The sequence below is a fragment of the Bufo gargarizans genome, chromosome 8 (assembly GCF_014858855.1).
Source record: "Bufo gargarizans isolate SCDJY-AF-19 chromosome 8, ASM1485885v1, whole genome shotgun sequence".
Classification (NCBI taxonomy): Eukaryota; Metazoa; Chordata; class Amphibia; order Anura; family Bufonidae; genus Bufo; species Bufo gargarizans.
This window is the reverse complement of record NC_058087.1, coordinates 39740332-39764018: the sequence shown is the minus strand read 5'-3', so window position 1 is coordinate 39764018 and position 23687 is coordinate 39740332. Positions and strand designations below refer to the sequence as shown.

The 23687-nt window shown below is 43.3% G+C and overlaps 1 protein-coding gene across 1 annotated transcript; it reads left to right on the top strand.

Annotated features, from left to right (window-relative positions):
* The first annotated feature begins 1014 nt into the window (after positions 1-1014).
* On the top strand, positions 1015-23284 carry NFE2L2 (NFE2 like bZIP transcription factor 2). The gene is given in 6 exon segments (XM_044303811.1): positions 1015-1215; positions 17819-18091; positions 18179-18250; positions 20266-20445; positions 21300-21608; positions 21610-23284. Coding segments are annotated over 6 exon segments (1749 nt in total). The 5' UTR covers positions 1015-1173; the 3' UTR covers positions 22483-23284.
* The last annotated feature ends 403 nt before the right edge of the window (positions 23285-23687 follow it).

The window sequence follows — 23687 nt, the reverse complement described above, 5'->3', positions numbered from 1 at the left end:
TAATGCAGATGGTTTAGTTTGGTGTAGGGTTTTTTTTATATTCCATTATAGTTTTTTTTACTTATGTTTTTGGCACCTCTGGGGGACACTGACACCTTTTTTATATAAAAAAATAAATAAGAAATTCCCACATAAAGTCTAATACGCACCTCCGTGTCCGTGCTCAAATCCGTGAGCAGGTGGCCAGTAATGCGTCCGTGAAGGATCCGTGTTGGGTCCGTGTGTCCGTTTTTTTTGCTGTCCGTGTTGCATCCGTGTTTCACTGACACTGAACAGCTGAAAAATTATTTTCAAAGTATCTCTTCTTAATGGTCCGTGAAACACGGATGCCATCCGTGGTTTTCACGGACCCATAGATTATAATGGACGTGATGGATCCATGAATACGGACAAAATAGAGCATGCATCATTACTGAAAACACAGACCCACGGACCGCGCTAAAACACTGATGTCCGAATACACATATTAATTAAAATGAATGGGGACGTGTGCTGTGCGTGGAGAACACGTACAGCACACGTCCGTGAAACACTGACGTGCGAATGAGGCTTAACATGTCCCCCAAGAGATGACACCTTTTTCCCTTTTTTATTTTACACTTTTTCCCTTTTTTCTTATTTATTTTCTTTTGTTTGCACTTTTTTTTTATTATTTAAATAAATATATATATATATAATTATTATTTATTTTTTTCTTCCACATAACATATCCCCCAAGAGATGATTATAAGACCTCTGGAGGACACTTACACCTTTTATTTATTTTTTTACACTTTTACTTTACTTTTTCTTTTATTGTACCTATGGAGCAGGACTTAGGTTCGCGCACCCCTAATAGTTAGAAATCTGCCGGCAGTCGAAGGGTTAGTAAAGAGGGCGTGGTCGAAGGGTGGTGGGCGACGAGCGAATCCGCCTGTTCCATCGTGATGCTTTGCGTCATCGGCAGTGGGCGTGACTTTGAGAAAGCCTGAGCTCATTGGTTGGAAGGGTTTGACAGGCGACTTTGGCCGTGTTGCTCAGGACTTTCCCGTCATATTGCATTGGACGGTCCTGAGAACGGAGCGGAGAGTCACCGGTCCGGGAAGAGTAACACCGAAGGGGGGGGCCACGGCACACCAGGACAAACTGCGACAACTTCAAGGAGGATATACCGGGCCGGGGCCAGGGGCCGTCATGATGGAAGTAGAGCTACCCCCCGCTAAGCAGTTACAGCAGGTGAGAAGACACCTGGGGGCGGCGCCGAGATGTCACCTTGGTGTCACAGCCTGGGAGGGAGGGGGTGCGCTTACATAAAGCTGGCCGACAATTATCGGTCAGTAGCATGCCATGCGATATTGATTGTATATGTGAAAGCGCTGGAAAGTGTTGGAAGAAGTTTATATCTTAATGATGTGAGTCAGTGAACGACTGTAAAGTTCTGCTTGTCTCCATTACTTCCTTAGTTTACGGACAACCAGTCCAAAGTTCCTGAAAATGATGATGTCTACAACCGGCCCGACACCCTTCCATAGATCCGCCGACCGCAGGCAGGTCATGTGATCGGAGGATCTACTGATCACTTACACTGGGGGGGGGTCACTTACTTTCATCAGCCTGAGACTGGCATCTCAGTTTCCTCTTCTTTCTCTGGAGGAATGAGAAAAACATACTTGAAATAATTAGGCGTCGGGGAGGAGAATGAGCTGAGAGTTGTGCCCTGCCAGCTGGAACTTGTGGATCCACTTCCGGTGGCCTCAGATGCTGCAGAACCTCATGCCGCTGGGCTGTGACCTCACGCATGGAGTTGTACTTTGAGGGTAAAGGTTGTACTGGTCTTTAGATGTTTGTAACCGTCCAGAAGCAGTGACGTAACTAGAGTTCTATGGACCTCGGGGCAAACTTTCAATTGCCCCCCCCCCCCCCCCCCCCACACTATAGGTTTGGATTCGTTGTAGTATTATATAGAAGAGGTAGGTGTTTTTTGCCCCTCTCTGTATATATTTCATGATAATGAAGGATTTGCTGCCAGTGGACCTGCCCTCATATGGCCGGTGTGGGCTCCCCATTCTGAATTCAAGTGCGGTGTGCCACACTGCCGCCACTGCCAGGTGCCCTGCTTCCTCCCCACGTGTGAAGCCGGTGTGTGCATACATAAATAAAAAAAATACTTACCTACTCTGCTCCGCTCCGGCTGTCTGTCAGTACAATCCTGTCATACCCTCATCCCGCGAGACCTTAGCGCCGGGTGTCACAGCTGGTGGCGCAGCACCGGAGAGGGTGTGGGTAGGTGGGTACGGGTTATTTAATGTAAAAATAAATTGTACCGAGAGGCCCCAAGCTCGACTGGCTATTAAAAGCACATGTGGGGCTGCGGGCCGCCTCATCCCGCTGGGCCCGGTCGCGGTTACACTCTCTGCGACGTTGATCGTTACGCCCCTGCTTAGAAGGTCTCGTGGTGATGATTAGAGGTTCACATCGAGAACTTTTCAGCTGTTCCTTGAGGAACCGTAAGGGTATGTTCACATGATGGGTTATAACCGCGTCAAAATCCGCCCCGTGTCCCAACGGTTGGTTTTCATTTTGAATGGTGCGTTTCCAATCTTAGTTTAGCTCCATTGAATGGAACAAATCCATGAGTGCTGCTTCCAGGGGTGTCCATGTGAAAAGAGGATGCGGACGCAGTCCGGAAAATTCCTCATCTCCATGAACGGTGCTGCGGCCTTCCATTGAAAGGAACGGGAGGTGAAAATCCATGTGGAAAAACCATGCGTAATCCACAACCCTATGGGTCAGCGGCAGAAAAAACTTTTTCTGTATTTTAGAAGACACTGTTTTGTCATCAGAAACACAAACTTGACCGGAAAAATTATGGGTTGAATAAAAGAGTCTACCAGCCTGGAGACATTTGTTGAAGTTTATAATGTTTTGTTTTAGTTGGTTGAATTTTTTGGAAGTTCTTAGTAGGCTATCGAAGCGCAACCGGGCAGTTACATGATAAATATCAACGACCGTGGTTAATGTTTTTCTCAGCAGAGGAACGCTCATAGTGATCCTCCTGAGCCTCACATCCCATCTCCATACTAGTGCTCTGTAGTTGGGGGTGTGCTTGTTCTCTCCTAGACAACTGAATGTGCACAGTCACCAAGGGGCCCCTTAGGGGGTTCTGAGAGGAACCAGTCAAGAATAACTTACAATGAAGGGTCATTCTGATGGGTAAACTTGATAAGGAACCGTAGAGGAACAATTGGGTGGTGATGCCCTTCTAGAGTCTAGGACCGCCGCGTGACAACCCTTCAGGAGCTGTTGGTTGATGTTGTGCTTTCCCTGAACTGTTATAATTATGAAGCAGTTAAAAATAACAGACTTGTGTTTTTTAATGTCTTTTTTTTTTTTTTTTTAAAGGGGGATTGTATTCCTATAAAGATAAATTCTCACGTGATCAGGTTCTGTTCAGGATTTTTATCCAGTTTTTTTAAGCAATAGATTAAAAAAAGGAGAAGTCAAATCTGTCCTTTTAGACTTCCTCTTCTTTTGTGATCCACACTTGGTTTTGACTTCAGAAACTGCACCAAAATCCTGATCCAAGCCTGCACGTGTGAATATGCCCTAGGAGAATCTTGAGAGCGCCTCCTTAGCTATTCTCCTCCTTGCCTGTTGTGTTCAGCTGTGCCCGTGTATGTACATATGTGGGTGTGCTCCATATCTTTCCTGAAGGATAACACGGGTCTTGACACTAATGTGGTACAGGTTGATATTAGTACCAGTCACAGTCTGAAGGTTATTTGAAGGATATCACCCAACAGATGAGCAAACACTTGAATGATCTGATCTTAAAGATCATTAGTTGGTGGCATCTTGAACCTGGGTGATCAGAAAATATGCTACTAACAGGGGCAGATTGGCCATAGACCTTACAGGGAAGTTTCCCGGTGGGCCGATGCCCCGGGGTCCGTCTGAGCCCTCCTCATGGCCAACCAGTGGAAGTTTTTGGGTATGTATTTTGTGCTGCTGGTGGCAGTATTTTGTGATGGACTGTGGTATTTGGCTCTGTTGGGGTGGTATAATGTGCCACAATATGGTATTGCTGACACCGCCTACTTGTGTTGGCCCTGCCTTCCATCAATTTGGACCCAACTTCTAGTTTTTTTTTTCCAGGGCCACTTTAAGTTCCCAGTCTGCTCCTGGATACCAACTAATGAAAACTGTATGGGGATGAGAAACAGGTATTATGCTGGTTCTCCCCAGACTAACCGGTTGACATGCCGTTATCATCCATCATTAATGGGCTGAAAATCTGAAAGAACCCTGAATGACCTCATCCATGGAAGACCTGTAAGGGGATGTTCACACAGCAGATGTTCAGCATATTCTGCTTCAAAATCTGCAGGAAAAGCTTCTGTATTCTGCCGGAATCTGGGGCACAACTCCATGGTAGAAATCTGAGGGTCAGCCGTGGATTTCTGGCACATATTTTCTCCGAGGTGTGAACATACCTTTTATTCTTGTTTTTTTTGTAAATTTTTATTAATTGCTAGAGATGATATGTAGTGCAGGCAGCCATTTTATGCTATGGACCAGTCCCTAAAGGGGTTTCCACTTTCAGGAGGAAACCGGACATGGAAACACGAAATCCACCTGCAAGAAGTGATCATTAGTTACCTGGCAGATCCCGCAGTGCAGCACCGGTCGTTTCTACTGTCCGGGATTTGTTTACCTGGCTGATGCGGTGACATCAGGTTGACAAAATATGATCATTGCACCAATCACTGGCTTCTTCAGTGCACTGCTGAGGCCGGTGATTGGATGCAGTGGTAATGTGTTGTCGATATGATGTCAGTGCTGCAGCCAGGTGAACAGATCCTGGCCGGGAGAACCTGGGCTACACGACGGGATCTGGCAGGTAAGTAATGATAACTTTATTGCAGGTGGATCCTCTGTATCTGACAACCGCCTTTTAAAGGGGTTCCGAAAATGCAATATATGGTGGTCATTGAAGAACACACTTTTTTTACCTTTTTACCTCAGATATTAGCAGAACCGCACATATGGGGTTGCTGGTCCTCTGGCCTCATCCTCTACCTAGCGGGTTCCATAGCTGCTGCATGGCCTCCTCTTCTAACACGTTACATGGAAAAAATCATGAAAATGGAAAGACTCCATGTTTACCTAGTACACAGCACAACCCATAGTCAATACAGACTGAGAAAGCACAGTTGCGGGACGAGGAAGCCATTTTGTGCTTTTAGCAGCCATCTTGTATTATTTTGACCTGTTATGAACCACTTTTCATAGTGGGGGAGATTTATCAAAACTGGTATAAAGGAAAACTGTCTTAGTTGCCCATAACAACCAATCAGATTTAATCTTTCATTTTCCAAAAGAGCTCTGAAAAATGAAAGGTGGAATCTGATTGGTTGCTATGGGCAACTAAGCCAGTTTTACTTTACACCAGTTTTGATAAATCTGCCCCTTTTATATGCGAGGGGGAAAAAAAATATGAAATCTATCCAGATCTTCATATAATAGGCCCTAGGCCTAAAACCTCCGCTGTCACGCCTGATGTTACTCCTCTCGCGCAACATCTGAATAAGGCGCGCCACCCACTGAGCTGCCCTGATCTACAACTTCATATAGTCTGCAATCTGCTCCTGTGAGACTACAACTCCTAGCCTGATGGTGTTTGGGCATGCTAGGAGTTGGAGTTTCTCCGCAGCCACAGGATGCACATGTGATTGTACCTCAGAAGCAAATGGTGATGGGTGGGGCCAGTAATTAAACCATTATCTCTTGCTGCTTCAATTTCATAATTTTATATCAAGGGGATTTTTCTTGGGAATCTGCTTCCTTTATGAGAAGACAGGTGTGTCCTTTATAAGACATGCTCGTGTTGTCAGCAGGGGGGCACTGCATACAGTCTAAGGCCTCATGCACTCGACCGTATGGCTTGTTCAGTATTTTTCGGTCCGCAAAAAATACGTATGACATCCATGTGCATTCCGTTTTTTACGGAACAGCTGGCCCCTAATAGAACAGTACTGTCCTTGTCCATTATGCGGACAATAATAGGACATGTTCTATCTTTGAACGGAAAAACAGAAGGCATACGGAGTACCTTCCGTTTTTTTTTTTGTTGCGGATCCATTGAAATGAATGGTTCCACATATGGACCGTATATGGAACGCAAAGAACGGAACATAAACGGAAAAAAAAACGTATGGCCACGTTCTGGACAATTTCCGTTTTAGAATCTTGAGAATCTTGTTTTTTTGTTTCCAGTGCCTCAGGGGGCCGCTCCCCTCCCTCCATAGACCTAAGCAGATGCAATATGTACAGTCTCCTTTATACTGTTGTCCATACATACACATAGGGGGATATATATCGTCTCCTGTATGCCAGTAAGTCACAACATTTGGCACAAGCCCCGTCAATCTATTATAACCTATGCCTATTCTGTGGTCACATGACCATGTCCATGCAGGTCCTTCTTACTTCCTGTGATTGTATGTCCATGGGCGACAGGGGGCAGTGATAGAGAAGTGTCTATGTAACTAACTGGGTGGGAGGAGCTATTAACTAGCTGGGTGTTAGGGTCAGTGATAGGGGAGTGTCTATAGGGTAGGAGGAGCTGTAAAGTAGCTGGGTGTTAGGGGCGGGGCTGGAGGTGTGGCAGAGGAAGGAGAATTGCATCATGGGTTTGGTTGGATACAGGAACAGGAAGTGGTACATACAAGATAGAAACAAATCAGAGTGATTGGTTTACATTGTGAAAATGGGTCAGGAGAGTCCAAACTGAAAAAAAAAAATCATGGGGAAGATGGGTAATCAACTACCTGAACATATTTGTGAAAAACCGTAGTAATCCAGGAAAACCCCTTTAAATACCATGGTAATGCCACAAATGTGGGGCTAAAAAGCCACAAATTATAGCACACGCCATACTTATGTGCCAGAAACTGGCATAAATCATAGCTCTGTCCTATGGCTCTGCCGCCATCTGGCACAGACTTGAGTTTCTGGCGCACAGAGGGGCAGAGATGTGCCTAATTTATTAAGAGGCATCTCACTGGGAGCACCAATCTTGAGAAATCTCCCTCAATGAATCATTGTGATGGACACGTAATATCATGTATGTTTCAGAATATTAAAGCGCTATATAACGTTATATAGGATCCGGGCTGTACAGCCCTGTGTCTGTAGAACGGCTCTAGCTGTCGGTGACCACTTGAGATCACGCGGCTTTCCTCCCAGCCTATGTATCTGGAGAAGCTGAAGTGTGTGAGGACGTCTTGTCGATGCGCGTTGGATGTCCGCAGTCCCCTTGCAGGATCCCTGTTCCTGTGCGTGTGAGCTCCTCTACAACCTTCACAGCAGGGAGTTGTTGGGAGGGCTGAGGCTCTTGCACAACCAGCCCTGTGCACTTCCCCTCCGCTCCCTCTGCCAAGGGCAGCCTTTTATTTTCTTTACCGACTACATCTGGATTTTGCAGCCAACCGCATAATGTAACTTTACCGTCAGATTGCATAATCCTGCATACTTGAGCAGACGGAGCGGAGGCACACTGCTGTCCTGCAGCTCTTACAGTAATGGATATGGAAACTTTTCCCTAGTCTGTTGGCACACTATGGGAAGCTCCCAGTACATACACGAAAGACCATAAATTTATCCCATCCTTGTAAATTATTTATATGTAAAATTAAAGGAACGGCACTTGTACCAAACATGTCTGAAGAGTCTTTCCTGGATGCTGGACTGTGGCTGAGCTGCAATACCACACACAGACAACGAACAAGAGTGGCGCATTCTAGAATAAAACAGCATTTTTTGAAATTCATACAATCCCTTAAATACATACAAAAGAAACTAGTTCTACTGGGAGATTTTTCTGCGTCGGGCCATATTGGTACTTGTAATTGCACCACAAAAAATTCAAGTAGCACTCCTACAAAAATGTTATTCTCTGACCTGTTAAAAAGGTGCACAATGTAAACTGTACTGAATGTAATCTCACCAGTGACTGTATTTGTGAGTTATAACCTCCCTTCTTATCCTCAGCTGTGTCATGTGACCAACTCTCTGACAGGACTTCTCTATTCAGTCCGTTAATTCTCTATTCATTCCTATGAGACTGACATGGGGCTTCCATAGGAACACATAGAGAAACTGACTTCCTGTCCACACATAAGATGCTGTGTTATTTGGAAATTAGAGTGTTGGTCACATGACACAGCTGAGGATCAGAAGGGAGGTTATAACTCACAAATACAGTCACTGGTAAGATTACTTTCACTCAGGTCAGAGAATAAAGATTTTTGTGGGAGTGCTTCTTTAAGAAACCCTTGGGAGATGGAGCTAGAGCTCTGTACATGTGAGTTATTTCTGTGAGATCACTTTGTGTCATAAAGATAATGGATTACTTAGAGTAATGACTACGACATATGTCACCACTCGGAGCTGGTTGTACACCTATTGATTGAGTGAACCAGATGCTATTTTGCTGCCCTTCAGACTGATGGGTTCAGTCCCATATACTGTTAGGGTAGGTTGACGCTGACTTTTTTGGACAAGGGTTTCCCTCAGGTTTTCATCCGAAGGCCTCATGCACACGACCGTTGTTTTGGTCCGCATCCGATCTGCAGTTTTGGCGGCTCAGATGCGGACCCATTCACTTCAATGGGGCCGCAAAAGATGCGGACAGCACTCCGTGTGATGTCCGCATCGGTTGCTCCGTTCCGTGGTCCGCAAAAAAAATATAACTTGTTCTATTCTTGTCCGTTTTGCGGACAAGAATAGGCAGTTATATTAATGTCTGTCCGCGCTGTTCCACAAAATCCGGAACGCACACGGATGCCATCCGTGTTTTGCGGATCCGCCATTTGCGGACCGCAAACCCACAACGCTCGACTTGTGCGCATGAGGCCAAAGAATGAGAAATATAAAGGAAAGACTTCAACTTCTCCTTCCTGCTGAATCCACTTCTGGCTTTGGCTGAAAAACTGGCAGGAAAATCTGCCTGAAAACCTCCTCCTAAAAAAAACCCTCGATGTATACATTTCAAGAACTTGACGGAGAATCTCGGTTGTGCAATTGGTACTTTTGCGGAATCTGAAATTCTGCAGAAAATTACCATACAGTGTTTTAATTTAAAAAAATCTGCCCCGAGCGTATTCACACGGCGGATTTTGCATCTGCAGTTTCTGCTGCAGCTTTTCATTTTTAATACACACCGAATTTCACATTGGAGCTTACTCGCAAGTGGACATCTGCAGTGGCATCTGTCCAGATGCTTCGCCACGAAGGGGACATCTCCTTTCTTGGCACAGTCATGGCTATAAACCACAAAAGGCAGTGTAGCCTCCCCTTGAAAACAATGTTGAGGCAGACACCACGTGGCCGCCACCAATTTTTGGGCAAAATATCAGCAGCAAAAGACGCTGTGTAAAATGGACCATACTGTGACTTTTCAAATCCTAAATGTCTCATCAAATGCGGAAAAGCCTCAGACTTTCACCATTTATTCCACTCCTTGCAACAGTGAAAGCCACAGCTAAATTCTGCACCAAACAATCAACGTGCCAGTGAAGTATCTCAGGGTATTGCGGTTGTAGTTATTTTTTGGTACTATTGTGAAATTCATAAATGGGAATAAAAAGTTTTAGGTTTCATGGCGTCATGAAAATCCCCTTGCTTGTAACTGGGCAACCCATGGAGTCATCTTCTCAGTTCCTTATTTAAACCTTCCATACATGACCATCTATGATGTGAAGTCTGCTGGGTGATTCTTAATGCCCGTGATGGAGAAGTGAAGCAAAGTAAAATGGACACACTTGTGTTTCTGTTGGGTAGAATTGTATTAGACTTCCATGGGGATACTAGTTGCATCATCCAACTTGAGCTACCGTAAGGCCGAAGCTCAGTTCTCTGGGACTTTATAAGCCTTCAGGACTGCTAGTCCTGTAACACTGACTACGAAGTCCAAGATAAGTGATTAAAATGTGAATGTTTCTTGGAAATGGGTCACCAGACCACTCGCTAGGTAATGACTGCTATCTTGTATACAAAGTAAACAGATGATTTGGCTCTGATAAGGGTTTAGCATGAAGCAAATGGAAGAGCCTGCAGAGCTGCAGACCGCAGAGTTTTTTTTCTTCCAAATTGAGTTCATGTTGGTATAGTAAAACCCATTGAAGTCTACAGGTCCTTATTTTATCCATAAAACTCTGAGGATGTATGGAGTTGGAATACACCTGTGTGTCTGGTAAAGCTTCTTCTTTGTAGGTACCTGTTGATATCTGAAGCTAACCATAGACAGCAGACTGGATCTGCGAATAATCTCTTTTTAAGGAATTCTCAACCAGTCCTTGAGGTTTCTTGCCAAAGGAAACCAGGTTTATGTTGCCCTTAGTATCCTGAGATAAGTGGTGTCTGATAGATATATATGCACTAAAAAAATAACGCACCCATTCTGCTGAGCCAAATGTGCATAGAGGAGAGTCACCAGCTGTTAACTAACCCATCTCCCAAGGTAAAGATTCAGAATACTATTACCTATGACAGGCACCCTCCAGCTGTTGTACAACTCCCACAATGCCCTGCTGTAGGCTACCTGTTCGGGCATGCTGGGAGTTGTAGTCTTGCAACAGCTGGAGGGCCGCAGTTTGAGGATGCCTGACCTATGAGGATGTAGTGGTTGTGACATGATATCAACCACTGAGACTCACCTCAATCATGAAAACGTGGGTCCTGTGCATCTTCATTAATAGAGCAGCAGGTTGAGAATGCATGTTGCTGCACCATTCATTCTTTATGGGACTGCTGGAGTGTGGTACTGTGGATAAAGGAATATGTTGATATCATAGCACATAGCTAAGCTTTCCGGTCACACGCTTTCACAAACCTCAAAATTAACTGTCTCCCTAAAGAAGGAAAGCTGTCTTCATACATCAAAAGCTGGAAATGAACAAAAATGGAACACGTGCTATTTTTTATTTTTTTTTGCGATGCGGAGGCACGGACAGAAATCCCACAAAAGCACTCCGTAGTGGTTCTGTTACACCTGCAGCTCCGGATTGCAGACCCATTCAAGTGGATGGGTCCGGATCCCTGATGCGGAGAGAACACTGCTGGCATATTGCAGACCCGCTGTTTGTAGCACAACCCTTTATGGCACAACCCTTTTAATAACAGCCACTACATCCTCATAGGTCAGGCATCCTCAAACTGCGGCCCTCCAGCTGTTGCAAAACTACAACTCCCAGCATACCCGAACAGCCGACAGGTAGCCTACAGCAGGGCATTGTGGGAGTTGTACAACAGCTGGAGGGCCGCAGTTTGAGGATGCCTGTCATAGGTAATAGTATTCTGAATCTTTACCTAGGACCATGTGCATGAGGCCTTAATTGAATCATGGTCCATGCCAACCTAGATTGGGAAGATGGGAGAACTGATTGTCCTGTAACGGGAAGAGTGTTTTTGTGAACCAGCCCCAGGAGGTGGATCCTAGTCCCTGTTCCCTTCAATGTAGGGCGCCTTTACACATCTTTTTTGTTTAGTTTTTTTTTTTTTTACTTTTAGTCTAAAAAACAGCAGTTTTATTTTTATTGTTACATGCATTTTATGGCTACATGTGTGTGTGATTAGCGCATTGTTTTTTTGTGTTTTTTTTTTTTTTTTTACAGAGCATTAAATCTTCTTTCCAGTTGTTTTTTCTGTTTATGGTCCTAGAAATGATTTTATGCTGATGGTGTCTTGTGCAACCCGAAGATTAGGTATTAAACTATGTGACCAGTACAAAGGGCAGAGCTGCTCGCTCTGTGTTCAGAGCTCTGGTTATCTGTTTGATCTCTGCTGTTAGCTTTGTAGTATTTTTTTCTACAGCTCTACTTGAATACATGCATATGGCAGATATTTAGTGCAGCATATGGCCCCTAAGTGCTAATGTATGAGGGTTTATCCCTTGACAAGCTGACACTGTATATAGAGGTTGCCAGGCATTTATGTCCACATGGTAGGATCTGCTTACAATGCCTGTCCTTGTGTTGATTTACATGCAGATGGAAAACATCTGTATGGCTCTGTTCACATCTGCATTATAAATTACCGTAATTTTTATTTTTTTAATTTTTTTCAGTTTTGTGGTAGGCGTAGGAAAACAGAATTTTAGCTCTGAGTGATCCGTCACACGATAGACACCAATGGAGCCTAAGGGACCCCGCTAACATAATGGCGTCCGTTGGGTTCCATCATTTTACTGGAAAAAACAGTGCAGCGTGCTGTACTGTCCAAATGGTTAGAATAGGTTAACATTGCGGTTCTGACCCGTTCTGACCTCTGCTCCAGGATCGCACAGCGTTGTAATGATTTATAATGCTGTGTGTCCCTATGAGTCTTGGAATCTACTGAATTACACTGACATAATCCTGTCAGTGTAATACAATAGATTCCAGGTCTCTCAGGGTCACACAGCATTATAAGTCAGTATAAGGCCTCATGCACACTGTCAGTGATTTGGCTTCAGTGGTCCGTGTCCGATTTTGCTTCAGTTGTGTTTCCTTGTGTCTTCCTTTTTTTTTTTTTGTCTGACAGGGGAAAAAAAGGAAGGTTAATGAAAAGTGTAATTTTATTGCACCAAGGTCTTGTAGAAAATAAACGGACACGGATGACATACCAGTTGTGCATCCGTTTTTTTTTTTTTTGACGGACCCATTGACTTGAATGGGTCCGTCCTCCGTTTCCCACTGACAAGAATAGGACAGGTTATATTTTTTTGACGGACTGGAATCACAGACGCAGAGAAAAAACAGAGGACTATAATTTTTTTTTCACAACTCCATAGAAATGAATGGGACCTCCGCTAAACTGTGAAAAATGACAGAACGGACGCGGATGCACACAACGGTCGTGTGCATGAGGCCTAATACTGTGAGAGCCTGTCGGAGGAGCAGAGGGCAGAACGGGACCTCACATTGCCACACGCTGCAAGTTTCTCACATTGAACTCGCTCGTGTGTCTGGCCGTAGACTGTCGGCTGGTCCTACTAAAAACGGCATATTCAGCTGACGATATACTAATGTGCTTGGGTGTATATTATTTTCTTCTACCTGCAGAAATGTAAATCTAATTATAAATGCAATCTGATCAGCTGAAGAGGGCGTGGGGCTGCACTTTGCCTGATTTGACTAATATCTCTAGCGGTACTTGAGCTTTGTCTTTTCACCGTCTACTCACGTTACAGGATCTGGAAATGTACAGCAAGCATTTACAATGTTAACAATTCATTTTCATTGAAACGTGACCTGCACGAACAGGTTTTTAACTACAGTTGAAGGATGGAACTGAGCATGTGCGTCCAGCTTGGTGAGCTGGACAGACAAATAAGAAAAACAGCAGGTGGCGCTATACAGCTAGATTTCATTGAATAACTCAGTGACTGTACTACATTTTTAATTACATGCAGTTACAAAACTGTTGAAATACAGGTGCTACTTTGAAAAATGTAGAATATTTTTCAAGGTGACATGCACCTTTTTTTGTTCTGGATGGCAACCTGAGAACAAAAGTATTGGTCATGTTCAGCAGCCGGTCTTTCTTTTTCTCTGAAATTTGCCATCAGGGGAAAGTCAGGTTACCCCCATTCAAATTAGATGGTTGGCCAGTCCTACCAAAACCGGCAGACCTTAATCTGTGTATGTCCACTTTTACCCTTAATTGGTCACATATGGTTGGTCATACTGTCTTCATATCAGAGATATGCAAGCCTTGCTGGTTAAATATCAGGACCGTACTAGGATATGTGTGTTTTTTCTGGCATATCTAGAGTAAAGGACTTCGCCCCCATGTTGTACTTTTATTGTTTGTTTAACTAGAGTTCACTACTGCTTGAATTGCACTTTTCTATAAAGCTTCATTTTACACACTCTGTTAAAGGTGAGGCTGGTGGATTTACCATTTTAATAGACTATACTCAGGATTTCTCAACTGGTTATGGCGTGTTGATGTCTTTCTAAGCTTTAATAATGAGCACAGCTTGTGAAAACAATAGAGTTCACAGCGTGCAAAGAACTCGTTACCAAATTACGGGGTTGTCATAACACTTGTCTCCAAAGGTTTACTTATGTAAGTGATAGCTTCAGGTTGTAGGTGAAAATTCATTCAAATCTTGGTTGCGTTGAAAATCAGATCTTTTTAGAAGCTTCTTTCATGTCGTTTTTTTTTTTTTTTTTTAATCTTATTCTGGAAAAACAGTGCAACATGCATGCTTTATCTTAGATCTCCATTTTTATGCTGCGTGAAATGTCTCAAAACTCCATGAATCAGGATCAAGGCTGCCTAATAGCTAAAGCGCACGACCATAGTTCTGCTCCATGCTTGGATGGAACCTGATCTCAAAGACTTTTTGGGGGAGAAATTCTTTCCTGATCTACCAAGATGGAATCCAATCCTATCCTATCCTTAAAGAGGTTGTTGAGCGGTTTTTAACATAATGCCCTATCCTCAGTACAGGCCATCACTACTCAATCAGTGTGGGTCCAACACCTCACTGATCAGCTGTTTGGGTGTAGCTCAGTTGGAGGTTGGTGCCGACTAGACTGCATCATCAACATTGTAGTGGACAATGCTCATCACAGCGACACAGCTCCCATTGAAGTCAATGGGAATAGTACTGCAGTCACAAGCGCATTCACCACAGTGCTGACAGTGCCGTGTTGTTCCGGCCCCGACACAGAACAACTAATTGGAAGGGTATTGGACCCCTGCCGATTAGACATTGATGACCAATCCTGAGGAAAGACCATCACTTTAAAAAAGATGGACAACCCCTTTAAAGAGGTTGTCTGGTAACTTTTTTTTTTTTTTTTATATATAAAAGGTTCTGCAACTGACTGGCCGAGCGGTCACATTTTCAGGTTGAGAGGGACCGGGTATTAAAGACTGGCAGGGCACTCTGGAACGGAAGCGGAGTATGAATTTTGAAGCCATTCTGACCCTTTAAAAAAATATTGCCCAAGAAACTCCTTTGACATATAATATGTGTCTTGCACAACACCGTAATACAACCATGTGCATAAGCCTGAATACTGTCATTAAATGGGTTGGAGTCCTTGCTCTGTCCAGTTTATTGGAAGATGGTGGAGAAACATTTGGGACAGAAAGTCTGTCCAGGGGGTCATTGATTCCCTAGAGGGAACAGATGTCTGAACAGCTGCATAGTAAACTACATTCCTAGATGGAGAGAGTACACGGTGAATGTCAGGAACACACATTCTCAATGCCAGATGTCTGCTCCCAGTAAAATTTAGTGATATTGATTCCAATGTGGTCCTTGTCCTTCTCCGACCAGAAGATGGAACAAAGATCTCATCCTTGACATGTGCATGTTACCTACTGTTGTATTTTGGAAGTAGAATTTTCAAGCTCATAAGGGTGATGGTAAAATGTCCGAACTTATTGGCTGCCATCTGTCTTCACAATTCCTCTTCCTGTTTTCCGTGAATGTAATTCATCAGAGACCAGAGACTTTTTTTGAAGTCGGGAAATTCAAACGGGTCTTTCCCTCTCGCTCCTCTTTAGGTTCTATTACGTATCCTTACCTTTTTCTTTTTTTTTTATGGCGTTTTAGTTAGTTTGATTGTATAAAACTTTATACCGCAGCTTTTTTTTTTTTTCTTAGAAAAACACAATCATCTTGAGCATTACTAGCATTGTCTTCTATGTGGAGTAGAAGTCTCCTGCACCCTGTGGAATCTGGAAGGGAATGTGCATGGTCTTGTTCTACTGAATGGAGCCCAGCCCATTGAGACTGTGCTTACTGTAGTGTTTGAACAGTAAAATCCGGTATGGCAGCTCACTCTCATTAATACTAATGCAACGGAACTGCAATACCAGAGACAGCCCATATAAAAGAGTGGGGTGCTCTTCCTGGATAAAAAAAAAAAAAGAGAAAAATACCATTTTTTATTCTGGACAAAACTTTTGACCATAAGATGCCACTGTGTTTCCAGAGGCTCAGATAAAATCCTTGTCTAACGTACAGTTAATAATTTACAGGATGGAATATGCCAAGATATTATTTTTTTTCTTGCCCGTTCGACTTGGAACTTGATGTGTGAGCTATTTGTTAATAGACGGCTTTTTTTTTTTTTTTTTTTTTTTTTGCGGCCCATTGTTTGCCATGGAATATTATTTTGACAGGAAATGAAATGAGCAGTTCCTCTGATGGTTCCTTATTGTTGGCGGTTTCACATGACACATTTTATGTGATTGCAAAAGATAAAGACGGCTAAGACCTTTTATTTTTTTTTTATTTTTTTCTGACCTCCTAAGGGCAAAACAAATGTGCAGTAAATAATGGGAAGCTCAAAAAATCTTAAAGGGGTTTTCCAGTTTGCATCAACATCCTTTTAAAATATTTTTTTATGTAGGTGGCTGTAATTCTGTAACGTTATTTCTTTTCAATGAAAATTTGTCCAGTGCAGGGTCAGACTGGCCCACTAGAGGATCCTCCAGTGACAATAATGGACCCCTAGTAAAACAAGGCCCTTAAGATCCTATATACACATAGGGTGGGCCCAAGGGACTTGAGTCTGACACTGGTTCAGCACACGGCTGAAAACTATTCCATCTTTATTAATTATGTTAACATTTCCAGTGGCCTATGCCGTATTATACGGCCAACATGTTTCAATCAGGATGGCATGACTAGGATCGGTGTCGCAATCGAAGCGCGTTGGCCGTAATGCGGCATAGGCCACTGGAACTTTTAACATAATAAAGATGGAATTAGTTTTAATCCGTGTGCTGGACCACTTTTCGTTGGAAGTTTGCACAATCTTGCTGGAGGGTGGTTCGTGAAATGGATTTACCACCTCATGGCGGCCAGCTGGTTGTGTCTACGTCTTGTATATAAGTTATTAATTTTACCTTTATCGCTCCTATCTCCCGTTCTGGGCTGTGGTCACATGACCATGTCCGTGCAGCTCTGTGATGTTATGTCCATGGGATTCTCAGTGATAGGGGAATGTAACTAGCTGGGTGGGAGAAGCTATAAACTAGCTAGGTGTTGTTATGGGCAGTGCTGGCGGTGTGGCAGAGCCTATTTTTAAGTATTGCTTAAAAAGAACCAAAACTGTTTTTTCTACATTTTTGTGGCATATTTCCCATTAAGTAGTGACACAGGGGACACGGTGTGCCGCCATTAAGATTCTCGCACACAGCTCAGAATTGGGATGGTGTCTGAGGATTTCCTAGAACTACTTGGTGACGTTACACTATTAGTCTCCAACTATAGTCGTGTGCCTCATATAGGCACGCTCAATTATGGTGATTTGCAGTGGTTACAATACAAAGTGCACAATTACAAATATTGCAGACATATTCTAACTCCTAACAGCACCAATCTGGATGGCATAGTCACAAATGTATATTTTTTTAATCTGTTTTACCAAAAAAATACAAATTTTGATTGAATGTGGCTACTGATCACCACTTAATGTTGAACTTGGCTCGATACGATAAGTTGGGGACCTTTTGGGTTACACAATAGGATGGAGTGTTGTCCTATAGCTACGTCACTATTCATCGTAGCTCTTGGCCACCAAAACTCAGCTGTAATGACCAGTGGCCTCCACAGCAGAACATGTATGTACCATGTGAGGACTACTATACGTCTCCATGTGGTTTGATATATGGTGTGATACATTATTATGATAGATTTTAGGAGCTTTCCACATAAAGATCTATTATAACCATAAGATTGATACAATGCATGACCAGCAAATATATTTGATAGATCATGTTAGACCTTGTTCAATATATTTCATGATTTTTGTATTGTTCTCATTAGGATATGGATCTCATTGACATCCTGTGGAAACAAGACATTGATCTAGGTGTTGGCCGTGAAGTTTTTGACTACAGCCAAAGACAGAAGGAATATGAACTGGAAAAGCAGAAGAAGCTTGAAAAGGAGCATCAAGAACAGCTCCTAAAGGAACAGGAAAAAGCATTATATGCCCATGTGCAATTAGATGAGGAGACTGGGGAATATATTCCTGTTCAGCCGCCGGCACCCATGGAGGCGGCAGTAGTCACACATACAGTCACAAGTTCCCTGCAGGTAATTAACCAGATAATAAAGCAGCATGTCACAAGACTCCTTTCATGAGTGACAATCTAACTGTAGTGAAATGGTTTGTCTTTCTAGAGTAAATCTGATCTCGGGCAACAACTCTCCTTTGATGAATGCATGAAGATTTTAGCCGATACATTCCTTGTGGTAAATATTACGTTTTTGGATAGTAGATATTCAGTCATATTACATTTATTTTTAATATAGGTTAGACAGATATTATAGATCTAAATAATGTTTTCCCTCAAATATTTCTTACATAGTTAAGTGTTCAATGTCCAGAATGTTCTATTTTCCAATAAAGCGCTATCACAGTATAAACTATAACAATGTTTTACATTTTGTGGTTAAGTCTTCATCTCGCGAGAATGGACGAGATCGGACGCAGTGACGTCACCATACTCGCGAGCGTCCGTCCAGCGACTTCTCCTTCTAGCAATGCGATATACTTTCCTGCGCATGCGTGGGCGTGACCCGTACCATCATGTGAAGTAGGAGTGTCTTAGCCATACCTCACTCTGAGGCCGGCGTTTCAAAAGGTGGCGGTATTTACCGCTGCCTCAGACTACATCAGTCCATGCGCCAGTATTTTGGTAGGCGGAGGGGGGTAGAGTATCAGGGGGTCCTCTTCCTTTTTTTACTGCCAGCTTGTCCACTTGAGTCCATATTAGGTTCGTGGACAAACTACTTTGCTGTTTAGGGGACACAGCTGGCATCGTTGCCTGTGTACCCCGCTCATCTAAATAGCCCAAACTCCCTAGTTTCCCCTGATGAGCTTTAGACTCATCTTTTTAGCGAAACATGCATGTAGGGACTAGGCAGGAGAGAGCTTTATAGGGCGCATTAATTCCAGGGTTAGGTTCCTGACTGTGCCCGGTCACGGGGGTCCGTGATCAGGTCACCTAGGCCAGTGTAGGTCCCCTAGGGCAGTGTTTCCCAACCAGTGTGCCTCCAGCTGTTGCAAAACTACAACTCCCAGCATGCCCGGACAGCCTTTGGCTGTGTGGGCATGCTGGGAGTTGTATTTTTGCAACAGCTGGAGGCCCACTGGTTGGGAAACACTGCCCTAGGGTATCACTAGGGCTAGATAGCCTAGCGTCCCGAACCCTGTTTTTGGCAACTGCCTCCAGCTACGGTGTACGTTCATCATCTAACACTGGTGAGGCAATCGCTGTACCAGGGATCATCTCATCAGAGCGGTAGGACCACCTGGCTACCTTTTTTGGTGCCGCCGAGCACCTATTGTAATCTAAGTGTGTTCTTGTCACCGAGTGCCACAATCATTTGTGGGGTGACCTTCCGTGCCTCTTTTTTTGTTGTATCTTCCATGTTTGTTATCAATTTATCTTGGGGCAAATTTTCTATGAATAGATTATTAAAAGTTAAGTTTTAAATTGATCACTTATCTCAATTTTCTGAAATCTTCTTTAAGAACAAGCATGACAAGCCACCCTTGGCTTTAGACCTATCATATTTTTAGCCTCTGGACAGACTTTCCCTTTAAAGGGAGTCTGTCAGCAGTTTTGACCCGTCAAAGCTGCTGACAGCACTATACAGGTGACATAGACAGCAGTGTAAAAATACCTTGGGGTGATGGAAACAGAAATTTAATGAAATTGACCAAGAAATTTCTCAGTTATGCAACCTCTATGACCATAACACCAGGTATGCACGTTGCCCATATAGTGCAGTCAGCAGTTCTGAGGAGTCAAAACAGCTGGCAGAATCTCTTTAAAGGGAAAATAAGTGGATCTGGTCTGTAAACAGTGTATGATGGCTGTTGCTGCATCAATGGCAATCAAGATGGCAGCAGTCATATATCCTACCCACGTGACCGCTGCCCAGGGCAGAAAGCAAGCCGCTAAATATATCTGCGCTTTAATGCTTTTAGCACAAGCGCATAAGAGGATGCTTCCAGGGCGGCGGTCAGTGGTCACATAGTTTAATCATGTGACTGCTGCCTTCTTGATTGCAATGAATGCTCTGGTTGCTCTTTTCAGACTGTTTCCTTGATCAGCAGAGGACACGGAACTGGGGTGCTCAGATAAAACATGACAGGGTTTAGGGTATCCTAGGCCAGTGCCCACAACGTTAGGGCTCTCTCTGAGAATGTATGCAATCATGCTCCTAGACTAAACATATGATTTCTTATTCATTTCCAGAACCCTGAAACCACCTTCCAAATAGCAATGGCACCAGATGCTCAGATCGATACCAGCCAGAGCTTTCTCACCACAGAACACCCTGTTCCAGACAGTTTGCAAAACTCTACAGCCAATCCAGAAAACGTGCAAGAAATGGAGCAAGCATGGGAAGAACTGCTGTCCATCCCAGAGCTACAGGTAACTTTTTCTGTTATTTTGTGTCTATGAAGGGAAGCACCATTTGACTTTGGGAAACTTATCACGGTAATCGCAGTATTAGTATACGTGCTGTTCTTTAATGGATGCCACATATGTCCTTAAGGATGTATGTTACATATCCTGTGTCCAGGTCCATTGTGGTGAAAAGCAGCACATCTATTATTGGATCTAATCTCATGGGCTAGACAAGTAGTGGTCAACCCAATACACTGGGGGGGGGGGGGGGGGGGGTCTTAAATGCTTCCTTTGACTCCAACAAAAGGTCACACATTACATTCACCCAGGGCCAGGACAAAGTCTTTTACACCTAGTCCTTATCCTGGCAGCAGCACTCTGTGTTTGCATTCTCTTAGGACCAAACTTCAGGTCCTCCAGGTGGCCATCACTGTGCTTAGACAGACATTTGTGTTCAAGTAGCCAATTGGTTTACGTAAGAATACATTAAGCCACACTATGGAGGTTGTTTATCATGTAGCATCCAGAAAAGGTTACCTTATTATGCAGACTTTGCTGCATATTTTTTGTAGGCGTCATCATTTTATTTTTAAGGGGGGTTTAAAGCAGGCATCCTCAAACTGTGGCCCTCCAGCTGTTGTAACACTACAACTCCCACAATGCCCTGCTGTAGGCTGATACCTGTAGGCTGTTTAGGCATGCTGGGAGTTGTAGTTTTGCAACAGCTGGAGGGCCGCGGTTTGAGGATGCCTGGTTTAAAGGAATGTATACTATAGCTGAATGCAACACTTAACACATGTCCACATGTGGCTTGTTGTTATAGCTGAAAAGATCTGAAAATATTACCATTTAACATATTTTTGCCTTTCTTTTTGCAGTGCCTCGGCAATCAGATTGACAACCTTGTTGACCTGAGCTTGTATTCGAATTCGGATGCCATGTTGGAAACCTCAAACTACATGTTCCACAATCCATTGGTGAACATTGAAAAACCAGTAGAGGACGCCGCTCCTGTTTTCGCTAATGACTTTGTAGGTCCTTTTGCCTCTAATGTACCGACAGTAAACACAAATTCAACATTCAATGTAGAATCATTTTGTGATGATATATTTACCCTTATTGATCCCAAAGTGACCAACGTGCCTTTGACAGACAATTCAGGCCAACCATTCACTCAAATTGTAAACCGAACCTGTTGATATCACAGACTTATCATTGTGTAAAGCCTTTAAAGGGAACAGTCCAGCAGAATTTAATGATTCCGATTCAGGGATCTCCATTAACACAAGCCCTTGTTCGGCGTCACCTGGCCAGTCCATGGGTTCCTCCATTTACGGAGATGCACATTATGGTTACAGTGACTCTGAAATGGAAGATATGGATAGCAAAACTGAAGACGTACAACAGAATCCGTCGGAGAAATTCTCGATGCCCTTTACAGAAGATGCATTCTATGCACTCTCGCCCTTTGTACCACTGGACACATGCTTTGACATAGAAGCTCAGAATCCACCAGAAAAAGATCTCCCCGTAAAACCTGGCCAAAGTAAGACTCCTTTTACAAAAGATAAGTTAGTAAGCCAGCAGGAAGCTCGTTTCAGTAGAGACGAGCAAAGAGCGAAAGCTCTGAACGTACCATTCTCTGTGGATACAATTGTGAATCTTCCTGTGGATGACTTCAATGTCTTAATGTCCAAGCATCAATTCAACGAGGCTCAGCTCGCTCTCATTCGAGACATACGCAGAAGAGGCAAAAATAAAGTAGCAGCTCAAAACTGCCGGAAGAGGAAAATGGAGAACATTGTGGAGTTGGAAAGTGATCTAGACAAGCTGAAGTATGAGAAAGAGAAATTGCTTGCCGAGAATGGTGAATATAACGACAGCCTTCGCCTACTGAAAAAGCAACTCGGAACCTTGTACATGGACGTCTTCAGCAAACTACGTGACGAGGATGGCAATCCGTACTCTCTTCATGAGTACTCCCTTCAGCAAACAAAAGATGGCAATGTCTTCCTTGTCCCAAAAGCCAATAAGATTGAGATTAAGAAGGAAGAGATCTAGAATCTAGATTTTTTTTTAATTTTTTTTTAATCCTATGCTTCTATAGAGCGGGGAAACGGGTTGTAATATAGGCAGCACTATAGAACTAAACATTTTTGGCCTGTAGCACTTACATGTAGTAACAATGAAATATTGTTGTAAAAAAAATACCTGCTCTAAAATGAACTGCTTCAGGATAGAATAAAATGTGGCAGCTGGCACGTGGACAAGTTGTGCTTTAGGTAGAAGGATTAGGAGTGAAAATGTAAAGTTTTACCAAGCGAGCAAATTGCTTGCTTACGTGTAAAACGAAGATGGGCATTTTAAGTACCAGTAAGGGTAGGATAACACCTCCGTTTAACTGATTTGGCAGAGAACGGCCTACCGGAGCGCATAGGATCTGGCCTGGCCAGATACTGCCGTTCACCGCCAGACCCCAGTGACTATCACCACGCAACAACAAAAAACTTTTTTGTCTGCTACTGGGCAAAAACCATTTGTCCTATACTAAATAGAGTGTGCGGATTACAAATCTGAAGTCAGAATTGTTGTAACACGTCACAAAATTTTGCTATGCATAAGTATGCCTAAATGAATTAAGCACTTGGAAAGCATTGAATAATTTTGAACAGAAAGAGTTTTACTCCAACAATTACCTGATCTACATCAAAGTTTGCGTAGTAAACAGTGTATGAAAATTTGATTGAATAACAAAATTTGAAAAAGTCTAGTTTTTCTATTTAAAAGTATTACTTGAACAAGGCCCAGTACTGTTAAAAGTGCTTTTGTGAACGGTCATATTTTCCTGTTGCAAAAACCAGCAGTAGTCCCCCCCCCCTCCCCCCATAAGGCTGATCGCATACATTTTCCCTTTCAGATGCCGTGGTCAAACGGCATTTGCGCAGTCCGGAAGCAGAAGTCGTACACTTGAGCTCCGGTAACAGCGTTCCTTGGCTGAGATTGGGGAACCTCAAGCAGGCTTCGGCGCCTATTAGATGACTATACCAATACAGGCCACTAGGTGGCAGCATTGTATTGGTATAGTGAAAATGAAGTGTTCAATGGTGTCTATATAGACATCAATGAACACAATAGGCAATACTGATTGCCAGTTATTGTCCCCAAAGTAAAAAAAAAAAAGTTTTAGAAAATATTTTAAAAAAAAACCTCAAATTTCAAATCACCCCCCTTTCCTTAAAATAAAAATACTTAAACAATAAAAATAA